This window comes from Drosophila subpulchrella, chromosome 3L, assembly GCF_014743375.2.
Source record: "Drosophila subpulchrella strain 33 F10 #4 breed RU33 chromosome 3L, RU_Dsub_v1.1 Primary Assembly, whole genome shotgun sequence".
In the NCBI taxonomy this organism is placed as follows: domain Eukaryota; kingdom Metazoa; phylum Arthropoda; class Insecta; order Diptera; family Drosophilidae; genus Drosophila; species Drosophila subpulchrella.
In genome coordinates, this window is record NC_050612.1 from 10,455,225 (window position 1) to 10,482,166 (window position 26,942).

General features: G+C 34.8%; 2 protein-coding genes across 14 annotated transcripts in view; one reads left to right on the forward strand and one right to left on the reverse strand.

The window, feature by feature from the left end:
- LOC119554433 (protein nutcracker-like) overlaps positions 1 to 26,942 on the reverse strand; it is a 108,349-nt gene that overhangs the window by 80,784 nt on the left and 623 nt on the right. For 2 of the 13 annotated variants that reach the window (XM_037865334.1, XM_037865336.1), the window contains exon 2: positions 23,708 to 23,860. In XM_037865334.1, coding sequence (XP_037721262.1) covers positions 23,708 to 23,860 — 153 coding nt within the window. Of the gene's footprint in view, positions 1 to 3,009; positions 3,387 to 12,504; positions 13,020 to 19,425; positions 20,039 to 23,707; positions 23,861 to 24,260; positions 25,216 to 26,942 lie in introns of those variants that run through there. The other 11 variants (XM_037865332.1, XM_037865331.1, XM_037865335.1 and 8 more) reach the window with 10 other exon arrangements.
- Positions 7,642 to 8,532, forward strand: LOC119554436. Its single transcript, XM_037865347.1, has 2 exons — positions 7,642 to 7,689; positions 8,308 to 8,532. The coding sequence occupies exons 1-2, from the start codon at positions 7,678 to 7,680 to the stop codon at positions 8,530 to 8,532; spliced, it is 237 nt and encodes a 78-aa protein (XP_037721275.1). The 5' UTR covers positions 7,642 to 7,677.

Here is a 26,942-nt window from a genome sequence, read left to right on the forward strand (position 1 = left end):
CAACTGAAAATATTGCTTATGTAAAAGCAACAACGTTAAAAAAAAAACAAAAGTAAACTAATAACAACTTCCAGCACACGCGACTTTATACAACAAATTTGCCAAACTCCATAAGGAAAATTACAGGAAAAGAGGAAAAGGGGCAGAGGTAGAGGAAAAACGGAGGCAGCAACAAACAGAAAAGGCAACAAAAATCGAAACAGCAGCAATGGCAAAACCAACAACAATCAACTCTTTTGACCAGCTGTCGCACAGTGGGCTGCACAGTGGGCAATTAGGGGTGGATTAACCATTTGGTTTACAAAAGCCTGTGATGGAATTACTCTGAATAAGGAAAATGACTTTTGAATGCTAAGAAACTAATCTAATTATAAGGTATTCTGCATTACAATCGAAAGATATTATAAGTATTTTGGTCAAATAATTTAAACAGCTGATTTCAGGCGCAGTGTGACCATCTTCCCAATCAATAACCATCGAAAAAACTTATTTTTCTAGGCTGTAGCTAACAAATGTGTTTTAAAAAATAGGTAAGTATGGAAAATCATATTATCCTATAAATTCAACTTCTATTTTCTCATATTTTATTAAAAATTGTAGATCGCCGTTTTTTACCCGAATTAAAAACCATCCCACTGTGCCCATGCAGCACAATCCATAAGTACAAGTGTTCGGGGTTGCTGCTAATGGAACACAATTCACAATTCACTGGGAACTCGCTATCTCTTTCTGCGCCCCTCAGCCCATCTCCTTCTCTTTCTGTCGTTGCAACAACGACAATGGCAACAACAAAAGCAAAACACCGGCAGACAGCAAAAACCAATGGACAAATACAAAAACAAAACGGTGGGCAAGAGTCGTCATCCTCAGTTGTTTTTGCTGTTTTGGTAAAACTTCTACTCCCCGGAGATGGGAAAGAGATGGGTATATAGGAGTGAGAAAGAGAGGGGGGAGAAGTTGCCGTTGCCGGCAGTTAGTGCGTTCGCATAAATTTAAATTTGCGCGCAAACGGCGCCCACAAAGGCGAACAAAAAATTTAAAGCAACTACAGTGTATATCCCTTCAAAGGAACTTTTCTGTAAGTACAAAAATCAAATCATTTTTCAAATAAAATACCGAATTTTGTAGTTTTAGTTGATAAGCATGGTCACACTGCTCGTTTTGGAGGGAACAGCTGATGCAAGGATCAAAACAAATCGACTGCAAAATAACCTATCATTATCATCTTTTCTACTGCAAACCTATCAAAATTTTCCTTAAATTCTTCAATCATTTCATGGGATCTAGTTTCGTATATAAACTAATGATAGTTTTTTTTACCCCACAAATTTAAATTCAATTAAAGAAGCTCCACTGTTTGAAAACAACAAGGAAAGGCAATAAAAGGGAAGCAAGAGAATGCGTTTTTTGGGGGTTGCTGGATGCTGTTCCAGAAAAAGGGGGTGGCACTATATATATGAGTGGGGGGGTCGAAAGTCCGAGCAAAGTGGAGTAAACTGAAGTCTGGAGCACAACAAAAAGTAGTAAAGGCGGCAGAAGAAGAAAAGCCTAGGAGAGGGTGCCAAAATCCCGCAGTATACACACCACTACCAGACTTTTCCTATACACATAAAATGGGTGGGAAAAAAGAGGAAAAGCAAAGGAATCTGTCTAGACAACATTGTAAGTAGATGAAAATACTTGGTTGGAAAAATCATCCAAGGAAATAATGAAATATGTAATTTCCTAACCCCCTCTACCCGTCTCTTTCTGCCCTTCTATTACCATCTCTTTCCGGGCAGGTAATACCAATTTTTGATAAGGAAGCAATTGTAGCACATTTCTCTGTTATTTTTTCAATTGCACCATCATTAAAATCGTGTTACGGATAAGATAACACACGATAGCGCCATATTTTTTCACATTTTTCCAGTTTTCATGTGTAAATTCCATTTAGCGAACAAGCGTGCTGCGGAAAATTAATTTATTTATGCATTTTTAACATATTTCTGCATATAAACAAAAAGCAGCTGCCAGAAATTATTGTAAGGCACTTTTTGTTTACTCAAATGGTTGAAAGAAAAAAGAGAGTGTGCGATGGCTAACTGTTTATTTTTTGCCCGGTTTATTGTTATTTTCTGTTTATGCTATTTTTATGGCCCCTCATTCAGATTTTTTTTTAACATTCTTTTGTGTTATTGATTTCACTTTTTTACGAGGCATTTCTGGAGGGTTTTCAAATTATTAGCGATACAGTAAAAAAATGTTTAATTAAATATTTTAATGAAAAATATTAAATCGTATTAAGAGCACTATATAACATTTTAAATGATCTGAAAATCTAGGGGTCTATTTATGGGGAATATAATAGTTAGATTAACCACTATCAAAAATTAATTCGTTTTCCAAATAATTAGTGTAATGTTTTAAAAAAGTTTTCATTTTTTTAAAGTAGTTTGAACATTTTTCTTCGAGTTTTAAGCACTTTTTAGTTTTATTTGGTTAGTTTTGATATAGAAACCATTTTTTTTAAATCTCCGGATACATTTTTTCTTATGGAGCCTCCACTGTGATAAAATTCCCATAAAAATATTTTTTCTTTGCACTTTGTGTTTTTTGTTTTGTAACACCTGTCGCAGCTGATTTTTCATTCACAATATTTATATATTTTTTTTTTATTTATTTTTTTTAGCTGCATATCGCGTGGTGAAATTCCCATAGAAAATCCATTTAAATAACCAAAGGAATTTTAGTTTAAGTTTCTCAGAGAGAATTCGATTGGTTGGTGGTGTGCGTGTGTTTTGTGTGTGAAGAGAGAAGTTGTAAAACCGGATTTTCCTTTTGGGCGCTTTCGTAGTTTTTGTTGCCTTTTGCACTTTGTCTCGATCTTCGATTTTTAATACCCATTTGTATTCAATATTGGGATCTCAAAGTGTTAGATCAATTTTCATTTTCTTTTTTGCTTTTTCTTTTCTTTTCGTTTTGTTTACTTTGCTTTTTTGTTTTTCTTTCTCTTTAGTTTGCACTTACACTTGTTGATTATTTAATATACTATATTTTTTTTGCCTTTACTTGCGTTTTTCCTTACTTTTCTTTTATTTTTAGCTATTTACTAATAATTTATTCAAATCAAACTGACACACGCACACTGAGGCACGTACTCACACGTACAAGCACGCACACATACAGAAACGACAAGCGACGCGCCGAAAAAAACAACAAAAACAACGATAAAGGCGGCGAAAAAAGAAAGATTATCTTTTGCTTTTCACCGTTAAAATAAACTAAAGTCGAATTTAGTTAATAAAATTTAACAAAGCTACCGAAGACCGTTTGCCCACGGCGTCGAATTTTCGAACAACTAAATTACAATTTATCCGCGATTTCGTCTGCGCTCGAAAAAAATTTTTTGTTTATGTTGTGTGGCCAATTTTGATGGGGGTGATTATACCTCATTTTTGTATTTGCTCTTGGCTAGTATTTTTCGTAGGCCGTGGTGCGGTCACACCAACATTTTTGGGCAACGTAAAACGTAAGCCAACGTAAGTGAAAAAAGCCACAGCGCTCTCTTTTTTATGGCGGCGAATTCAATAATAAGGTTTTCCACTATGGCGAATTCTAAATTCGACGTAAGAGTCACCTAAGTGCTTTCACTTACTTAATTTTTGTTTTTTATTTGTTTATATGGTTCGGATTTTTATAATCGCTTTTTGATGTATTTTTCGTGGTGACGTTCTGCGGTCACACCGCGCCGCTCTCTTTGTTTCTCTCTTGAACAGTTTTTGCTCTTTTAAATTTAAATTTTTTGTAACGGAAATGTTAATACTTTACGTTTAATAACAGAGATAACAAAAATTATATATTTTTAAAGAAATTGTACTATAAATGAGAGTTAAAATTGGATTTCGCATACAATATTTAGTTAGGTTCTGTATTTAGTATGTCGATATGTTTCATTTTTGAATATAGCTAGTTTTTTAACAGCAAAAAAATGGAAAATCTTAAGAGTAAAAATCATATTCGTAGAAAGAGCGTGAGAAAAGAGTGTGGTTAGGAATTCAAAAATTTGGCGCCAAACATTTTTGTACTAAATCTTTGGTTATTTTTAAAGCCATAAGTCTCAGTTTTTTTGTGAATAGTTTTGCAATACAATGAAATAAATAAATATTTTTTCAGCGTTCGCGGGGGATGAAAAGAAATGTAAATGATTATTTATAATATTTTAATAATTTTATATCTTATCTTTAACGACAAAATTAACAAATATTGTACGTCTTTAATTTTATTAATCTATGAAAAATGTTTTTTATGTTACTTCAAAAATTTTTTACTAAAAAATAGTTACTTATTTTTGAATTACTTTACCAACATTATATTAAAAACGAACTTCAGTGCATTATGTGTAAATTAACAAACGAGTTTATACACACAAATGTGCATATAGAAACCAAGTAAATATTTACAATGAAATTAACTTGGTCTGCGGCCATTTCACATTCACCGCAGTTAATTATGGGAACTCGAATTGAATTAGTTTAGCCCATTGATTTGCAATTCACACCCACAGAATCCACCGCCCGATGATAATTGCCAATTTGAATGGAAAACAAGAACGGACGAACAAAGGAGTCTGGGAAATGTCGGGAAAACTATTGAAAACCAATTTGCATTCCAACCGAGAAATATCCAAATATACTAATTCCCCTTTTAAAAAACTTAAATATCTCCAAGACCAATGAAGCAATCGGCAAATGAAATACTTTTCTGTGGATGTGGATGCTAAAGAAAAACAAGAACCGCACTTCAAAAGCAATTTCACCTTGTTTTCCCAAAAAACACACACAAAACAACAAAAATAGTGGATAAACAATGGCGCGAGGCAAATCTCTTTTTGGCCATATATAACTTTTCGGTAAGGAATTTCCCAAACTGCTCTTCAAGAATTTTCACGAGTGGTGGCGTCTCCTATTTTTAGGCCCACTACAAAAACAACATACAGTGGGTATTCAAAGAAATGAACATTCAGGATGTTTAATTTTAAAGAAAATTGTGTTGGAAATAAACAAACTATTACTTAAGATTTTTTCTTAATATTTTATTTTCCTTCTTAGCGTGGTTTTTCGTGAAAAACCATTTCTTAATTTATTTATTTATTTATTTCTTAAGATTTTTCCTTAATATTTTATTTTCCTTCTGGGCATGATTTTTCGTAAAAAAAAAATTGTAGTAAAATATATTATCCCCATAAAAACATGAACCATTTGAAGAAAAATGTTTAAAATATTTTGGAGTTCAGTATATTTAAGTCACTTATTAAAATCACTAGTATTTATTTGTATAATACTTCTTGTAAGTTTTATTTAGTTTACACTGTGCACAGCATAAAAAAACAACCACTAAACAGAACTAACTTATTTCTGTTTTAAATTGAAACTACACAAGTATATATACATATATGTATATTTGTACATATACGTATGAAGATATTTACAAACAGATTTTATGTATAGTTAATACTATAGAGTATATATATCAGGAAACGGAAGCATCGTTCGCTCTAGTTTGAATGTTTTATATGAGAGATAGGGGAGAATAAGAGGAAAAATTAAACGGAAAGGGGGAAAATGAGGAAAAAAACAGAGGAAAACTCAGCGCAGGAATTTTGTTGTTGCTCCAAAAATGCCGGCAAATGAAAAGCGCAGGTCCAAATGAAAAACAGAAAGGAAAAACCAAGGAGAGACAGTTTTCAGAGAGAGAGCAAAACAAAAACAGTTTGAGAAGAACTAGAGGTTTGCAAAGCACTGCGTGGACAATTTTTATCGCATGCGAGAAATGTCTCATGAATTTGCGGTGACTTCAAAACTATCAAAAGAAAAAGTCAATTTAAAAACAATAAATAAAATACACAATCAAATAATAAAATTGATAAAATTCAGCTAAGTACTTTGTGCATACATTTAAATATATGCAAATACTTTTTATTAGTCATATGCAATTAGGAGTTAGAATTAGAATTAAAACCTATTATAACCTAATACATTAAAAATATTATTTGTTTGGAAGAGCGTTTATTCGTTATTTGAAATGATTACCAAATTTGCATATATCCTTTGGTTCTGGGGATAAAAGATAGGGTGGATTGGAACCAATAGTATATTTGTTTCTATACCAAATTTTTTTTTTTTTTTTTAGATTCTAAGTATCCCAATATTTTAGCCAATACAAATGGCGAATGTATTTTCTAAAAACTGGATTTGAAAACAAAAACATCTAAAGTTAAGGTTGCGAAACCCTTTTGTAAGATAGCTAGAGCTTAGCTTCAATTTTGTTGCGCGAAAAATAGTAATGCACTGATTAAATCAGCGAGCAGTTCAGCGTTTTATTCAAACGTCAAGGAAAGTTTCCCATCCCCAGAAGATTCCACTTCGTTCCGAGCGAACAATTCGTCTTCAATGTCAGTTTCCCCAACTTCTGCAACCCACTTTCCTATATTTCCACAGCCCCTTCCGCATTTTCACACAACCGTCTTATCCTTCAGCAAAATTAACTTGAGAAGCTTGATAAAGGGGCTGCCATTCATTCATTCAGCAGCTTTGCCGAAAACTGTTCTCAATGCCAAAAGCTGCCAACTTAATTTATATTGTATTTAAAATGCAAAATGCACAACATTCAACAATAGGCGAGAGCAAAGAAAGTGGGCGAGTGTGGGAAAGTAGGAAAGTGGGCGGGGCGCAGCTGAAAAGCTACTTTAATTTTACTTGACAAATTGAATGTTTGCAGAGTGGGAAAAGCGTAACGATAAAGGAGACATTTAAACTGGAAAAAATTAGGTGAGGTTTGTATCTTCAAATATATCTTTAAAATATACTAAGATGTAATAAGTACGTAAAATAGATTTTAAATTGGTATAAGATTTTGAATATTTCGAATATACTTTTTATAAAATATTATATTCCCTATTAAACTTTTCTGAAATCAACCTAATAAAATTAAAAAAAAAACAGATTGGCAGAGCTCAGAATTTTTATGAGGCATTTCGTTTTTCGCGGTGCACAATCAGCTGCATTTAAACAATAGGAATGCAAGGGGGCCAAGAAAAATGGGGCTTACAAAGGGTAGCCAAGGCAACCCGTTTGAGGGGCCTTCGCTTTGGAATTCTCTTGGAATTATTTCTATTTCGGACATGGCTAGGAATCTCTGGCAGTCATAACGATAATTGACAATCTGGCCAAGTCAAATTAACATTGCCAGAGGTCAAATTGCATTTGCTCAGGGAATTTCTGATTGCTTCCGTTTTTTTTTCGCCAGTTCGACCCATTGTTATTGTATATCTGTGAAAACCCCTGCCTGAAAATAAAACATACATAGGTAAACGGAGCTCTATTAGAAATGCAATGCACGCAACGCAAAGCGGCCATAAAGACGTTTGGGCCAAAAGCAGCAGCCAAATTAAAACGGGCCAGAAGCAGTAGCCAAAATATAAAAAAAACAACAACAGAAAATGAGCAGACGTGCCACGGTCAAGAGTGACCTCTAACCCACCGCCCACCGCCCCTTTTCGTGGGCCACCACCCACCCGGATAGTAAAGCCAAAAGTCAACTAAGTTTTACTATAAAAGCCAGGGCTTTTGCGACTGTTTTATCATATCAGTTTCTGTTCAATCAGCGGATATACAACCAAAAAACAATCAATCCAAGATGTTCAAGTTTGTGAGTATCTAAGGGATCCTAACTCAAGGCATATAAAGGATAGTAAAATATATAGTGCCAGCCAAAAAAAAAGGAAATATTGTGTAAATATTAAAATCATTTGGGATAAAAAAACAATATTTATTATTATTCTGAAGACTAATTTACTTCGATAATAAAAGTATTTTCCTAACAAGGTTTTTAAAGATACTAGATTTTTTTCATTTAAAATTTATTTTCACCTATTATATGGTATAATATGAAGGACATTTATAATACGAGTAAAGTATAATAAGTTATATCTTGCAATCAAAAAAAAATATATTAGCAAATATTTTGTTAGCAATTAAAATCATTTGCAAATAAAACAATATTAGCTACAAAATAAAACAATTTTCCTTTAATATATAAGATATTTTCATCATAAAGTACTTAAAAAGATTATAATTTTTTTTATTAGAAATATCTTCAGCCTATTTTATAAGTGATGTAGAACTGTTTGAGCTTTTTCATATTTAGATTGTTGTCCTATGTGATCTTTAAGTCTTTTATTGTTAGACTAGGTCCATTATTACTCCTTAGGCTTCAATTACTATCCTTGACTATTCAAATCCCCCTTTTCCCCAACTTTCCAACCAGTTCGCTCTGTGCCTGTGCGCCCTGTTGGCCGTTGCCTGTGGCAAGCCGCAATTCCTGACCGCCTACAGTGCGGCCTCCCCCTTGGTGGCCGCCTCGCCCTACGCCTACTCCAGCGGACTCTACGCCTCTCCGTACAGTGCGGCCTACACCAGCGGCGTCTATGCCACGCCCTACGCCTACGGTGCCTACAGCCCCTACAGCAGCCCCCTCTACCTGAGACGTTGAAGCGGGTGAACACTGTACTACGATAATTCCCGATGACGACGACCTAATGAACAAATAAACCTGATAAAACAGATAAAGATTCACAGACCAAAGGCCAGCTATTTGCTGTCATTTGCTTTGAGCAACTGCAGATTAAAAGGGGGCTAAAAAATGGGAGTGGCCAGGCCCCACACTCGAAAAAATAGCACTTGTTAAACAATATTGCACTGTTAAACACACTTAAAAATACACAAAAAAAATTGAAAATAAACTTCGACCACAATAAAAGACCAAAAAAATTTTAAACAGTAATAAATTTGTTTTTCATTTTGTATTAATTTTTAATTAAAAAAAGTAAAGTTCGGATCAGAGGGAAAATAAGATAGAAGCATTAAAATGTTATATTTAACATTTTATCAAAAATGTTTATACTTATTTCCCTTTCCGAAAATATAAAATTTCTAATTTAAAATATTTAATATTTTTCCATAACTTTGTCTCTTCAGAAATAATTTTTTGTTGTTCTTAAAATAATCATAATTTTTGTTTCTAGTTGTATAAATATTGCAAATTCTTTATGAATGTTGCAATATAAAACTTTTTATATTTTACTTGTAGTGACATATGTTTGCTAGTTTTTTGGGCAGTGTATAGTGTTTGTGGAAGCAAAAGAGGCGTATTTTAAAATATTTACGAATTTGTTGCTGTCGTTGTTGCCGGTTTTGCTTGGCAATTTCCGTTAGCTATCAAAAACATTCGCTTTGGGTCGTATATCATGTTTCATGTGGCAAAACGGGGGTTTTCGGGTAGCTTTGTGGGGCTTTCCAAAAGGATGGGGTGCGAAAAGGGGCAGGTTCGGGGGTCAACTGTCGCTGGCATGCGTCGGCGTGCATTTGCATCGCTGCTAAAATGTGCAAATTATGGCAACTAAGTTGCCTTATGTTGTCCCAAGCACGCAATGGGTTAAGTGAAATGCACTCAAAAAAATGATTTGATCTTTGTTCTATTTGAAAATAAGTCCTAAACGAAAAATACAAAGGGGAGTTAAAGAAATAGAGTATAAGCATTATAAATATTTTAAGGAACAAGGCTATCATAGAAATTACTGAGATTTTCAAATCATTTATTAAGGCGCCTAAAAGTATGCAACAATATATTTTAAATGCTGCTTTTAATCCCATTAAAGACGATCTTTATTTTCACAGCATACTTTTGGGCGCCTTTAAAAGTAATATTGTTTTAAGTCATTGTAACTTGCAGTTTTATCAAGTTAGATCGTATTTCTAAATACAATAAATGTCTAGGGTACGAAAAAAATTCAAAATATTTATGATGGCTTGAAAAATATAATGAAACATTTTAAAATCAGTTTAAAAATTATGAAAAATTAAGGAAAATACGTTGGAGTGTAAGGAGTGGCAGGGACTTTCTTTGAGCTTCCGATTCACTTTCCCCGCTGCCACCTTAGCACACATCCCTGCATTTCCTGCCCACACTTTCCCTTCCTTTCTCTTTCCCTTTCTAGTCCTATTTCTCATATTCAGACGTCAGCTTCAGTGTCGCCATTTGCATAATGCATGTGTGCTAGTGCGCTACTGTGCAAGTGTTTGCAGCATCCTTTCAGGCGCAATTGTGCACCGTGGTCCTGCGAAAAAAGAGCATCAAAATGCATATGGAAATTGGCCCGAAATGAAAAATATGTGCAACATCCTGAATAAATGCATTTAGATAAGGCGAATGTGGTTAAATGTTGAATAATGCTCATGCTAATGTTGTTTTCCACTTGATTGGCCTAAAGGAGAAGGCATTCCACAGTGGAATAATGCGGTGAATCATAAATAATGTAAATAAAATGAGTAGCAAATAAATCAACAAAAACAGGGATATGGGGGAAGGCTAATGGCGAAGAAAAAATGAGCTTACATTATTTATAAGCATAACATGTATTTGATCCTGTTAAAAAATACAGATTATATAATATTATACCATTTAAGTATGGTCTTAATAACTTTTAACCACATTAACCTCAACATTTTCGTATGCCCCCTAAAGTTAACCACATAATTCCCCGCCTTTAATGTCCACAATGTGGAAACAAAAATGGCAATCAACTTTTCACTTAACTTGCCATTAATTTGCCATTGTTTTCTTAGGACTTTGTCGCCCAAAGAACAAACAGAAACTGTTTTTCCAGGCCGACACACCACTGTATATTTGCGGAGGGGAAAGGCAGTGGAAAAGCGGGAAAAATCTGTCATCAGCAGGGTGCCTACCTCAAAACTTCTATTTTTATTTTCTCTTTGAGCTTAGAACAAACTTTTTAGATGCGTGTATATAAAAAAAGAGAAGGAGCGAAATTTGGCAAAATCTAAATCTAATTTGCATCGTGGGGCGGATAATGGTAAGCCACAGGAGGCGGCGACTTGGAAAAGAAAAAACCCACGCACCACGCTTTTCCGAATTTTCCGACCCCCATCCATATCTTATTCACATTCGCACACGCGGGGGAATGTCAAAAGTCATTGCATATTTTTCGGGAGCATTATTCCGAGGTACCTTATCCTCCCACGAACATACGTACATCCTTCGATTTTCCAGACTGGATCAATGTCAAACTTACCTGTAAAAAAAGAAAAGAGCAAAAAAGGTGATGAGATAAAAGAGAATTCGTGGTCGGAGGAATGGCAGGAATAATTCAGGTTAAATAAAGTTAAGTGTTTGCATGGGCCCCTCAGGTAAATAACAATATCAAATGAGCCATCAAAAAAGCTCGGAGAAGATGCGAATAGCAGGTGCTCTCAGCCGAAAAGGGGGGATTTTAACTGAAGGTTATCTCGAATAAATAAAAACTTTACTTATTAGTATCGAACTTATTTTGGTTTCTGATTGTGTTAATTCCAAATTCTTAAATATAATGCTTAGGAATATTTTTGCGTTACCGTGTTCAACTAAAAGTCTATTTAAATTAGCATTTTTAACCCTTAATTTCGTTTAATCTGCAGACGAAAAAACGGACCTAAACATAAAAACATTTAATTTGCTTTGATTAGTGATTCTAAAGTTCCTTTTCAATTTAATTTTTAATATCTAAAAGGATTCCACAAATATACCTGAAATTAAATTAAAAAAGATTTCAAAACCACATTGATTTATTTGGTACCAGCCTATAATAGGTTTTTATAGTCTTTACTAAGACATCTAAAAAATATATTTTTTACCCCAGGTTATATATTTCCTGTCAGTGATTTCCCACAAATTTAAGTGTAAGCGACATTCCCACTTCATTGGCCTTTTGAGCTGCCCACGCAATGTTTGTTCTTGAAATGTTTTGTTTTGTGGCCACTGAACTAAGTGAATGGCACGTCAAATCAAATTAAAATGAACGTCAGCGTTTTCTTTGAAGAATGTAGATAATTAAATTTATCAACAGAGACAAAGAAGGATAATTAAACGTGTTTACAAAGAAACTTAATTTTAAATTTAAGGGTACTTTTCATGTAGCTCAACAATTCATGAGTAATTAAAAAATGGGATAAAGCTATCGGTCCTTTAAAAACAAGTAGTATTTAATTTCCCACAATTCAAAATCATCTTTCTTTCAAAGATTCATGTACTCTCCAAGCCGTAAGACATCTTAAATTTCAAGTAAAACGTTTCCCTGGTTATAATTTATTATTAAATCATTGCGCCTATCAATTTTCGCCCCTGATTAATGATGGCCACAGGCGGGGATTCCAGGCAGACACGCAATTAATTGCCGGACTATTAGCAGGACGAACAAAAGGAGCCAACAAAGCACTCAACAAGTGATTACACCACGCTATCCTTTCTTCGAGGCTTCTTTTTTGTTGTTTTGTTGAGCTGGCAACATATTTAACCCCTCGAAACGGTAAGGATAAAGGATTCCGGGCGCCTTTTGTTCTCCTTCCCGGGAATATTAAAAATTCATTGCTCAAGTGTGAGTGTGGAAATGAACAACAGTTTTCAGCCAACCTCTGTTAAAAATGCAGGACAACAATTTCCGTTTCCTGTCGCCGGGACGATGTTTCAATCTCAATTGCTGTTGCTTTCGCTTGCGGAACATCCTGGCCCCCCTCAAAAAAAAAAAAACAAAGTAATAGCAAAAATAATAAAAAGAAAAACGAAGGATAATGTCGGCCTATTAGCCAGGGACCAAATCAAAGTCCTGATGAGCTGGAAATCGTTTGGCGCTGACAGGACATCTCAATTGGCACTTCACTCTATCCGCCCTTATATCTCCTTCCCTTTGGATATCTACCCCCAGCACTCTATATACAGATATCCTTTTTTGCTCCTATATTTCGCCGTTTTCTCTGATTACACACACACGCAAGATAAAGTCAAGTCTGGCGTTAAATTGAATCCGCGGCACAATTTTTTCTTTACATTTCAGCGCGTTCAACGTGGCGTATAATCGATTTTCATTCAGTTTATCCACGTACGTACACACATATGTATATGAATTTCTTTTATTTTTTCAGACTTGTAAATTTCCTCAGCCGTCGTTGGTAAAGGCTCGCACTCAACTAAAACTAAAATCAATCGCAAACGCGGTCAAAATAAAAGAAAACTGTCACAATGACCATTGGTTGTTAAAAAGTACACTGGGAACATTTATAAAAAAAACTAAATCATTTTTAGAGAATAGATATGAAACTGAAGTAAAATATAAACTTTATAGAAAGGTTCTAAATTTTAAATATTGTTTAAAACTGATTTAGGATTTTTAAGTTGTATTTATCAGTTTAGTATATGATAATCAAAGCATAAACTACAGAATTTCCTTGGAGTGATTGGTTGGCTAGTCATTAAGTCAACGCGAAACGAAGCTTAGAAGGTCGTAAAAAAGAATAGAGCACCAAAACATAAAACCCACATAAATCAATAGTGGAAAAGGCATGAAAAAAATGGCATGAGTTGAGCACAAAATGGAAATGGTAACGAGTGCTAAATAAATTAAAATGGTAGCTAACTTGGAATAACTAAGCAGATACTATAATTTACCCTACATAAATGTATATTGATGATTTTTATTAAAAGTTGTTAGTTTCCTCAAAGCTCTATGGTATTAATATTAATAATATATTAGTACCAAGTTAATCAAATTAAACTTTTCCTGACAGTACCTTCATCACAAAGTTATCCTGTCATCTTTCTTCTGCAGGGAAAACTTTAAATTTCTCCAAACTTTCCCCACAACTCTGCAGCTGGTTCAACTTGTCATTGGCCAGATCCATGTCCGAGTGGCATGACCTAAAAGTTTGCATAAAGAATTCTCTTTTCCCTGACCACCCGCAACAACAAACTGGGCCGTAATTACATGAGCAACTTTCCGCTTGGCCAACATGGCGTATGAGTAACCGCTTTTATTGTCATTTGCCGCGCTACTCAATAAACTCAATAAGGGGGTTGGAAAATCATGGGGCCTTTGGTTTGGGGTTGCTTTCGCAGAGCTTTGAATGCAATTATGTGCAGCACATGACCAGAATTCAGTCACAGAAGATGGGGTAAAAGGGGGTGGCAAATGTAGGTGGACAACCACCGGAAGGACAAGAGGAAGGATGTCGGAAGGATGCGTCGGTAAGGGGTTGATGTCAGGTAAGTGGGGCAAGCAAATAAAATATAAATAAATAACAGCGAACGGGCCAAACGAGAAAAACAGTAAACAGCGACACAGAAAAAAATATAAAATATTATCAAGGATTTTTTCATGAATTTTTAATAGGTTTTTAAGAATAAAACAATAATATAAAATAAAATATATTAATATATATATTATATGTATATATATTTTATAAATGTTTTAAAATATATAGGCCTATTTAAAATTGTATTTAATTTTTATTGACTAAAATTCAAATTTTAAGTAATAGAAAAAAAAATTATTATTATTATACAATTTTTAAACAGAGTTTTTCTCAAGAAGATCAATTACTCACTTTAAAGATTTCTTAAAAATATTTGACCATGTAAAAAATATATTTTGCACATTAAGAAAAATGATTAAATTATTAAAACTATTTTTAAAGAGGTTTTCTTCGAAGGTTATAACTTTGTTTATATAATCAGCTTAAAGAATACTTAAAAATAATTGAACATGTAAGAAATATATTTTTTTAATTTATTTTTTATTGTTAATATTATTTTTTTTATTATTCATTTTCCCCGTGCAATCGGAAAATCAACACCGAAATTGGAACTTTGATTGTTTTCAAATAAGCGAGAAGTATTAAATTTTTAAACCAGGCAATTTGCCAGCAAGGTGGTCACAGTTTTCCCACCCCGCCCCCTTCACCGCCACCCATTTTCGCCCACCTTTTCCAAGTTTTCCTTTTTGACCAAAACCAAATTGAGGCTTAAGTTGGTCATTTGCGGTCTGCGTTGTCTCCATTGTTGTTGGTTACCTTTTGACTTGTTTTCTTTTTTTTTGTATTGTGTTGTGGTTTTCTTTTTGGTTTTCCCCCGACCTTTTGTTTAGTTTGATGTGACTACGGGGAAAACCGAAGTGGTTGGGTGAGCGGGAGGGCGGGGGCGGGGGGAAAGGTTCAAGGACTCACATTTGATTTGTCCGTCTGCGTCTCGTTCTGCAAATAAAGATAATCTTTCCCAGAGCTGCGCATTTTTATGGTAATTTCCCTGGGTTTTGCTTTGCGCCAAAAAGTGAAACCAAATAAAAAACAGAAAATTGGCGGGGGGAAGGCCCTAATTCAATGTCAAATTGTTCGGGCAAGTGCCAAGCCCAAAGCAGCAGTGCATTCAAACTCAAATTGAGTTGTTTCTTGGCCAACTCGAAGCGCCTAGAAGAAGCCACAAAAAAAAAAAACGAAAGGAAAACAGTCCAAAACGGAAAAATTTGAAACTCAATTTTTGAGAGGAAAAGTTTGGCGTCGAAATTGATTTTGTGAGGATTTCTGTAAGTGAAATTTAATTGGGCGTTAAATTTAAACTTAATTTGGAAATGTGCATAACTCAGTTTGAAAACAAGTTCAATGTTTTATGACGGGAGTTAGGTTTCTGTGAACTTGAATTTGGGTTGCAGGACTATCTGTAACTCAAGATTTTGGAAACCATAAGAGCTAGAATGTTAGGATTCAATGCATTTAATAATATAATATACAAAAATGTTTATATACCCAGTCCTAATACAATCAATTAATGTCTCTTAAGAGTCGTTAGCAATCGTTTAGCGAGCATAAAGTATCTATCAATCATTTTATTGGTTTCATTAGTTAACCCCACACCAAACAGCTAATGACGTCAATAGGCTGCATCGAAATATTTCATTTAATTTTTCTTTTCCTACACGTTTTTGGCACAAGTTGCAAATTAAATTTAGATTTCATGCACGTAACTTGGGGAGCCATTGAGGCAGCAACGCTACAAGAACCTTAATTACTTGGCCAACTTGCTGCGGATGCTGTCCCCCGGCCCCGCCCCCTTTTTAGCCCTTCTTCCGCCTTCCTTCTGCTGTGGGAGAAATGCCAAGAAGCATCTGAGTGAAAGGGGAGAAAGGAGAGAGTTAAGGATGCAGGCGAAGGGAGAGAAATCAATACGCGAAACATTAACTCGAGCACTAAAGACACGCCATGGAGTCATTAAGTTTCCACCATGCAAGGCACTGAGAACAAAATTGGTCTATAAATAGTAAAGAATAAATATTCAGAAAAATAATTTTATAATTACACCATAACATTATATAGTGTCATTTCAAAAAATTAATATTTTTAGCTTGCTTAAAAACATACTACATTTTTTCGAGATCTAAAATTATTTTCAATATTGTTTTTAGCAATAAATTTCTAGAAAATAATTTTACAGAAAATCATATAACATTTTTTTTTACCGGAAAAGATTAAGAATACTTAAAAAATAATACCAGGAATATTTTTATAAGGATTATAACATCTTTTTGAGTGCCAGCACCTACACAAACGGAAAGGCAGAGGATTTCTGTACTTCTTTTTAATTTTTATGGAACTTTTTGGTAAAAATTCGTTAAAAATATACTTGCAAATTTTTTTTCAGTGTCAGCACCCACACAAGCTAAAGGGCAGAGGGTTTCTGTGTTTGTGTGATTAAAGCCGAGGAAGCTGTCGACGCCATCATCGAACAGTTTGTCATAAACGGCGCCATATTGACAGAAAAAAAGGGCAACGAAACTGGAAAAATGGTTGACAGGGATAAAGGCCGAAAGAGAAAAAGATGTAACTATAGAAAATGGTAATGAAATATTATCAATATTTGTCAATATTTACTCAACCAGAATGTCCAGAGGAAAATTAAAAACCATAGAGCAAAAAAGCGGATTACACATGGTAAATAAATAATATATGGTGAAATTTCTGTAAATATCATAAATCCTTACTTGGAATCATGTATAAATTTAAAGGTTTATAGAGTTTTCTTTTGAATCAACAAATGCCAGAAAAATAATAAATTCATTTTACATCGAACAGAATTCAATAGAGTATAAGGCTGCCTTTTTCTTGGCTGGTTGATTTTTGTATCAAAAATTCTTTATGCCTGCATTTAAAAATAATTGAACATAAAACCTTTGAAAATGGCAAAATAGAATTATTTGCCCATAAATCGAGTTTTCCGAAATTTAAACTTGTCAAATCTAAGCCCAAAAATGCTGCCTAAATAATTAAGCAACCATTCGTTCCAGCGGTTACCCAAAAATCAAGACCCAAATAAATTTCAAATCAATAACTTTTTAAACAATCCACAAAATTTGAAATAAAACTTTTCAAAGATGTCAAAGAAACTCATAAATTTTATATGGACAACATCAGGTTTGAATACAATGTTCATGGATTTCCACTTGAGGTATCAATTTTTTGTGGCACAACCTTTTTGGGGGAAACATTGCTGGCAACATTTTACGACAAAGAAAAGTTTGTCTACGCCCTCGATCCCGTTCCATCATCAGTCTGCTAATTTCATTTCCAAAAAATACCCACAACATTTGTACACTGAAGAAAATAATGGAACAAAATAAATAAATAACATTTAAGTTGTTTTTAGTTATAAATATAATTTTTAAGTTGACATATTGATATCTATCCTTAATAAAATCTAGCTCAACATTAATTCGAGCTTTAAAATAATGTTTTAAAATAATTTCAATGTTTTTTTTGTTCCTAATTTGTTTTTAAATTTATTTTCTTGTGTAAACTTTCACAAAAAAAGATTTCGCAGCTGTCGCCGTTGAGACAAGCTCATCAAATGTTTCCAAATCGATTCCATCATTTAAAGCATATTAGACCAGTCAACACATGTGTGCGTACGAGAAAGGGAGGGCGATAAAAATAGAAGGAGAGGGCGGGAAATCCTTGGCAGGATGTGCGACACATTGCGCTTTGAACTTGTTAGGAAAAGCCTGAAAAAAGCGCTGGCGAAGTGTCGTAATTTAATTAAGTTTCGCACCAAATGACAGACAAAACAAAAGTGGAAATGGGAGTGGGAAATCAAAGAAAACGTGTAAAAATTACCAGGAAAATTGCATAAAAAAAGGGGAAGGATAAAGAGCAGACAAAAGGACATTGATTACTGCAGAGCAAAGTCAACCTTCACGCGAAATTTCGTGGAATTTCAATGAAATTTACCCAATTTAGCAAATTGGCCTCATAAATATCAATATTAACTACGATATTGCAGAGCTTGTTAAGGTTGAGGATTAGAAAATTATGGCTTTTTATATCGAATCGAGTGATACGGTAATTGTGTAATTTAGTGGGAATAAAAACTGTAGAGCTTGTCTTATATGATTCTACATATTATTAAACATTGCTAATTAAGCAATAATTGGGATTGGTTGATATATTTTCGGTTCCAGTTATAAAAAATGGGAATAATAAGCTTAAAGTGACAGCATTAAAGATAGATGATATATTTAATTTTATATTTATTTAAACTAGCAACTTAATTACTGTGTTTATCCAAGCATTAAACATTCTGAAATACCAAACACTCTTACAATAATATATTTTTGCATCATTTTCATTTTATTCAAGAGGGTAATTTCATAAAAATAGACAAAAAGGGGTTACAAACATATTTAATTAAAGAGTTAATTGCAAAAATGAAAGCGAACCCGCATGACTGTAAACCAATTAATAAATCATCGCAAAGTAATCAATCAAAACGAGGTGCAGCCCTAAAGGACCGCACACAACAATCGACCAGTTAGCATCACAGGACACAATGGAGTCCCGGAAAATACCCAAACGCACCGCAATTTCCGAGGGGCCTGCCCACCAATTTCCCCACTCTCAGCCCATTTTCATCTCATTTTCCGATGCCGTCAACTGTTGCACACTGCACATGCGAATGACACACAATGACAGCGGCTAATTAAGCTATCAAAATGTACGTCGGGGACTCACCTTTGTACAGTGGTAACTTGCTTGTCAAAACTATGATAAAAGTGGTAGAGCCCTTCGTTCTACTTTAACATACTTCAGTAAGTTAATTTTTAAAAATATTTGCCAGTTAGGTCTTCAGAACTCCACTTTAATGTGCATAAGATACATACTTATTCTGATAAAAAATTATCAAAGCTTTAATATGAAATTAAAAAAAAAAATTTATCTATAAACGTTTAAAAACATATTTAATCCAATTTACATAAATATTATACAAAAATAAAATTGTCTAGTAAGTATGTGAAATAAATACTTTTAATATTTGAATAGTTGAGTGATAAAATATTAAAAGATGAGACGGAAGTCCTGAGTTCAATTCCACCGGCGGGCAAATAAGACATTTCTTTAGAAACAGCATATTTTTATTAACAAAATGATTAATTTAGATAATAAACTACATTTCCATGTTAAACAGAAAAATTTATTTGCAAATGGAATATCCCCATGGGTTCATCCAAAGACTCACCTCTGTACAGTGGAAACTCGCCGTCGCTGTGGCTGTGGCACAGCATTATGGGACTTCGGCAACGCGAGGCGGCGACCATGATGCCAGTTTTGTGGATACTCAGTTGATTATTGCTACTAGTCGATGATGTTGCTGGCGTGGCTGCTGCACTTGCTGCTGCTGCATTTGCTGCTGCGGCTGCTGCTGCATTTGCTGCCGATGTGCCCAGGGAATAGGAGCGCGATACATGACTCAAGGTGCGGCGCCTAATGGTTGCTGCATTCGCAGATGTTGCTGCTGCAGCAGTGGTTGCATTGCGATAATGATGTTGCGGCGTGGAGTACTGATTCCTGGTGGCCTGCATCTGCAGTTGCAGTTGCTGGTAGCCACCTAGCGACAGGTGGTGCTGCAGCGGTGGGTGGTGCGAGTGGTGCAAGTGTTGCTGCTGGTGCTGTTGGTGTTGCTGTTGCTGCTGGTGCTGTTGCTGCTGCTGCTGCTGCTGCAACGACTGGTGTTGCTGCTGTGCGGGCTGGTGTTGCTGGGGGGCTTGGAAGGGCGGATGCGAGTGCTGGTGCTGCAGCAACTGTCGCTGATGCTGCTGCTGCTGCACCGCCGCCATCTGGAATTGCTGCTGCAACTGTTGCAGCAAATCGTGCTGCAGTTGCTCATTGGTCCTGCCATTGTTGTCCTTCTCCGAATTGGGGTTCTGCGGATTTGGGTTCTGCTGCTGCTTCTCCCAGGGTCCGTTGTTATCGCTGCTGTAATCCAGCTTGAGGCTGATTTTGTGTAGTCTTAGGTAATCCAAATTCAAACTAGACCATGGCGTTTAGGTCGCTGGATGTTTTCTCCAGTATTTATTTATAATATTACACAAAGATCTCTACAAATCAATTCCAATATTTAAAAAACGAATTTCAGCATTGCAATGCTGATTGTACAATGCATTGTAGCGAACTTAATATCTTTCTTTAAAGATTATTATATTTTATGGTCCTATTTTAAGAAACCCCTCACCTCAAAATAAAAAAATACTCCATTTTGTTGGGGATTTGATTTTAAACTTATTAAAACATCTTCCAACAATTACTTTTATTAATAGAAGGTAAAATAATATTCACAGATACAGTTTTTTAATTTTATATTTAAAATGAATACAAATTTTGAAACTGATTTAAAAAAAAAACCTACGTGAATTTTATACTGATATGTTCTTTAACCCAATCAACATTATATTTAATAAACATTTTAGAATTTATCTTAAGAATTTTAAAAATCAACGCATATATGTTGAAATACATTGTTCTTGTGTTTATTTTCAAAGTCCTATATATCCCAATCATTTATCCTATAAATCCCCTTCAAATGTCTTACAAATAATCCATCTGATTCCAGGATGATTTGTGCAAGTCAAAGATAATACGCAATGCTAACTAGACCATTGACTGCGATGTGTCAAGGTCGCTGGCAGTTTCTTAAACCCACTTGAAAACTTTTATAAAAATCAGCAGAGCTGCTTCAAACAGCTGTTCTTTGGTATTAAATTCTGGACCAGCCAGGAGTTATTTATTTATATTTATAAAAACACAGGGCACACTCGGACGCGGAGGATGCGAGGCATATGTATGTCACTGGAGGACCTAGTTCGAACAGGTTCTAACGGTATCTGGGCGAGAGCAAGGACTCGCGACACTCTCTCCCGGGTGAAAAGTCCCGCTTTTCCGCTTTTCCGACCAGAGACGCTGGGCCAAAGTACGACGACTGATTGTGCCGAGCTTTGTTATCCTGCGGAAAAGCTGGCTGGCCATGGAACGAAAGGCCAAAAAGCGCAATCAGCCGAGAGAGTGGGAGAAAGCCAGAGAGTGTTGCGGAGAAAGTCTGGAGTCTGCGAGAGCCAAAAAGCACAGATAGGAAACAAATGGATCTATCTGAACACCCATACCAAATTTTACCAGAATGAGGGACTATATGTTACTTAAAGCAAATATATAGATGTAAGATATAGAAAAATATTAAAACTAAGGAAGGTCTACCAAAACTAGATGGAAGTTAAGTATTTTTTTTGTTTAGTATATTTTAGGTATTTTAACATTTAGACCTCCAAAATCTTTTATTTGGAAAATACCTTTATTATTGATTGATCTACTGTTATCTAAAAATCATTTTATAATCAATTTAAACTTAAAAATTTGTATATTTTTCAGGACACATCAAGTATTGGATTTTTTCTCAGTGTAAATGAGAGTAAGAGAGAGAGGGATGCATCTGCTGGTGTTTAGAAAAGTGGCCTTTGCTTTCGCTTGCATCCTAAAAAGGAAGAAAGGAGAAAGGGGAGCAGCGTATGTTTTGCCAACTCTTTTGATTCCTCTTTGCTGTTTACCGTTACTAGCCCACCCACAAGGGAGAAGAAAGGGCATGGTAAGGAGAAGCAACAACAGCCACTAAAATAAGAAGCAGAACGAAAAGTTTGGCACAGTTTAGCATAGCAGATGAGCGCACAGTGTGACCAAAGTCACGTTTGCATCAGCTTAGTTCAAGGTTGTACTAAGATATAACAATTCTCACTAAACAAATCTTTTGGATGAACTGTCCAAACACACAGAAATTTTAACCTAATACAAGGACAGCTTATTTAGCTTAATTTTAGCCATGAGCAAATTTATTATTATTAGAATACTTTTTCAAATGACTCATTGCCAAGAAATTTCCACCCTTTATGAAATTCCCAGTTCCCAGTTCTAGAAACCTAAACCTTTTCATTTGCGATAAGACATTCTCTGATTAAAAAGAGCATTGGCAAGGAGTTATCAAAAGCAATTTAATTGTTTATTGTAGAAAAGGCTTTTTACATTCCGGTCTCAAATGTTGTATTTTTTGTTAAATAAAAACCTTATCAGCTTATAAATTATGAAATGACAATGCAGTTGAAGCATTAAGTAAGTTTTGAAATAATTTTTACTTAAATGATAATAGAAAAGCTTGACCAATGTACGAAACCCACATCTGTGGGTTCATTCACCCAACCATTCGACCAGATTGTGGGCGGCCAGAAGAGTGGGCGGGGCTGGGGAAAACAGCTGCTCCTGGGAAATGCAGAGTAACACTTCAAGAGCAGCCCAAACTAAAGCTTTTCTCATTTTTCCGGAGCTTTTCAGGAGACACGACTCAATTTTAAAAATAATTCCGAAAGCGTCAGCCCAGCGGAATATATGTTTTGCTTTGTTTGCCTTTGCCATAATTTATTTATGCATTTGTCACTGTTTTTCGTTATTCTGATAAAGTTGTAGCCAGATAATTTCGACAGGACCCACGGGAGCCCGAAAACATAAGGTTTCGAAAGGGGAATGTCGGGAAGCTGGACTCCCTTGTTTCCATTTCATTTTATTTTTGTGATAAGGCTTGGATAGAGAAAGTCGATATCGTAATATAAACACGAAATAGGAGCCCAGCAAAAAGCAGCAAGCATCCCGTTGTCGAGGGAGAAAAACCAAAATGTGGATGCCATCCGCCAGGAAAACCAAAAGCCGAAGAGACCAAGGGGTATACACTGAGCGAACTAATATAAATGTTATGAAAAATGTATAACATAATTCGAACTTTTTACGCTTACGATTGAATATCATATAAAGAACACCTCTATCTATATTCAAGGAAAATATAATTTTTTAAGGACTCAACTACTTTAATATCTAAAAAATTTAAATAATATTAAAGTTAAGTGTACAAAAATTAAAAAAAAAAACAATACAATCTTAAAATTTCTTAATATTTTATGGTTTTTAACGAAGGGTTTCTAACTTTTATACAAACTTTAATTTCCCCAACAAAAAATTACAGATGACCACATCTTTTTATTATGTTACATATTTTGTGAATGTATTTAACATTGGAGCCAAGCACCCAGGATTATTTTAAATATTTCTCAAATTATTCATGGGTTTTTCTCAGTGCATGAAGATGTGGCATACATAGGGGTTATAGGGGTGCCGTTTTGCTCGCGTGGGTTTTGTTGATTTTGCGTGCGCATAAAAAATCGAAGTGGGCATGGGAGCTTGGAGATTCGGAGCCGACGAGGTGAGGAATTGGGAACTGGGGTTTGGGTTTTTTTGGGGGGCAATGGGGATTGTGGATGCGACAGTCTCGGCGCGTGTTTTTGGCTGCTGGAGCCGCTTGTTTCGCATTCTGCACTTCTGTGGTTGAGGGCCGACTCGTTTAGGGGCGTGTACCCCTCTTTTCGGCGAGGGGAGGGTAAAATGGTGGCAAACAGATGGCCAGGACTAAGGGACACTTGGTAACACGGACTCACCTGTAACATCAAGATCGTAGAAAAACCTGCTGGCACTGCTGTTGATGCTGATGGTATCCAGAGGAGTGGATGACGGCTCAAAGATATCGAAGTAGCTAAAGGGTTCCGGTTCCGCCAAGCGCGTCGGAGGGTCGACAATTATCCTAGCTGCTGCTGCAGACCATTTAAGTTCAAAAAGAAAATCAAAAATGCAGATAATCGTAAACAATCAAATTTGGTACTTAAAAATTGTGTCAACTGAGATGAAATGAGTGCAATAACGTTACTTAAAAAGTATTTCCATTTATATAATTATTTAATAAAATGAAAATTACAAAAAAAAATTTCTTCTTAAAGTAATTAAGTTTATTTAAACATTTTTATCAATACAGCTAAATTGTTAACCTTGATAAAACCACCCAATAAAACAAGTAGTATTCCAAAACTCATTCAGATAATTTATTAAAACCACCAATTTAAATATTACAAAACATTTTATAGAGATTTTTGCATCGGCTACATTTCAAAAATAGTTTTCTTATTTGGAAATATTTTCAGCCTATCCAAATTAGTATTTTTTATCAAAAAATAACTTCTTTGTAATTACTAAATAATAATTGTACGCAGTTATTCGTTTTTTGGCCAGACTTGACATTTTGTAAGACCTAAAACCAATACCTACTAAATTTCATGGAAATTAAATGGAATTCGATCGCTTCAAACTTAACTCCTGCTGCCCAGCTGCCTTTTTCGTTCCGTTTCCTTGGTGTAGAGTTGCAGCTGCCGATTGACTTTGGCCACCACATTAAGTTGGCTCTTGTTGAGATATCTGAAGATCTCGTCATACAGTTCATATGGGAGACCCAATAGTGATGGTTGTAGCTTCTGCTCCATCTGCATAAGTTGCTGCGATCGCATGGGCTGGAAGAGATGCTGCTTCAGTTGATAGGAGAGTTCGTCCAGCTTTCGAAAGCGATGATATATGGGCTTGTTCTTGGCCTGGACATTCAGGACATAACGACCGATGGGCAGGCTGATGCTATAGCCTGGCTGCTGGGATGGCGGTGCTGGCGATAGGGTGACCATTAGCTGATCCCCCAGTGTGATGGCCATCAGGCGGGATTGCAGGGCAGACACCACAGAAGCCTCCTCGGAAGTATGATGGTCCAACAGGGTCCTCAATCGCATGGAGTAGGCGGTGTCATTGAAGCAGACCACATAGTTTGCAGGCTGTTCGCTCAGGAGTCGCACATTCAGAGCATGGAAACTGCTAAAAGATGGAACCGGTTCGATGAGGTGTCTTTTCTGGGCATATGTCTCCTCCTCCACGAATCCGCACTCCAAAGCCAGCAAATAGATCAGCAAATTGAGCCATTCGGCAGCTGGCATTTTCCGATTTTCCTGGTACTGCTTCAGTAGCTTTTCCATATGTTGCGGCACCGATTCCAGATTGGCATGCTCCAGTATCAAAGGATTCGGCTCCGGGCTGCTCTTCTCCGATACCAATCGCTGTCGCTGCTTTTTTGGCACTGTAATGAGGTTTTTTTATTTAAATTTTTACCAAATCTCCAACAACAAAAAAACGGTATTAGTCAAATTGTGTGTGCTTTTTGTTAAGAAAAAAATCAAATTATTAAATTTCAGCAACTAACCTGCTTCGTGCGGATTTGGGAAGCAACAACTTAAATTGGTGGTTATATACAATACATTTTTACACTACAAAATATAGAACACAGAAATCAACTCAAAACTCGCGCTATAATTTAAATAAATATCATTTTAAATCAAATCGAGTAAATAAACACTTGCAGCTACATAAATACGAGTCACGAAAAAGGCGGGAAAAGATAAATACAATTAAATCCAAAGTTGTATTATTGGTCATTAAATTTAAATTACGATTACGTGTTGTTTACAATCTTAACTAAATCATTACTCTACAACATTTTCGCAACACTGTCTGTATAACAAAGAATATTGCTAAAAATTTAACAAATTCTAATAGACTCCAACAAATAAAATATTAATTAGTTAATTTTTGAAGAGTAGATTTTTTGTTTTTAAAAATTGTTTGACAAAAAAACGATATGTGTGATAATGTAAATTGATGATGTTTTAAAAATGCATGTGATCCACTGCCATTATTTTAAAGTGCTTGTGTGAAAAATGAAATAATGATAACACCATAGAGTTACAGATGTAATGTAAATAACATAACTTATTTAAGATTTAGACAAAAATTACAAAAAGTTTAAAAACATGTTCGGTGAAACAAAGTTAAACACTAATTTTAAAAATGCTGTCAGAGATGTTGAATCAAAATCTTTAACATAAGAATTTGTTTTTATATTAAAAAAAGTTTATTTTGTTGATTTGCGGTAAATTATATGTTTAAAGCAATTTGAGACAAGGCACATAATTTAGTTCACAATAAAACAGGTTTTTTTTCAAATTTATTATCAAGGAAAGGGGCAAATATCTTGATGATTCATCGATAAGTCTCGACGACATTGCGTTAAAAATATAAGTGTTTTAATGGGAATTTTAAATAGTAGAAGTGAACGATCCCTATCAAATAAGAAAGATAGTACAAATTAGTAGTGAGTCTACAGATATAAAACATGGGTAAATAAATTATTTGCTCTAAATTTCCAATATTAAAAACCAAATATATTTTTTTGTGTTGAGCTGGATAGATTTTGGTTTGCATACTGATTAGGTTAACACTTGTTTTCTGTCTGCTATGGTTTTTTATGATTTATGAATGTCTATTGTCATTTAAATATAGATTTCTATTAATATTCTATTCAAAACTACAATTTTTGGAAAAACCAGTAAAGTTTTTAGCTTGTATACAAATTAAAGCAAATGTTATGTATGTATATAAAAACCTAACTAAACCGTAATGTCTATTAAAAAAATCATTTTATTGTGTTAAATAGTATTGCAAGTTATCCATGTTTGTCAGTAGATATTAGAACATTTTTAAGATACATAAAATAAGATGTTTTGTGATACTTATTAACCAAATATTGCAGGGTGAACAAGTGTTATTTGCATATTGCTTAATTTATTTCGTTGATATTTACTTTTCTGTTGGTTTGTATGATTTATTGGGCAGTGACCAATTTGTGATAAGTGCCAAGTCATTAATAAATAGTGTAGATAATGATTAAAGTGGGAAATGGGAACGGCAAGCCATTTATCAATACTTTTAAGGTGGCCTTAACTTGAGGTTTTGATGTCTAGAGTAATC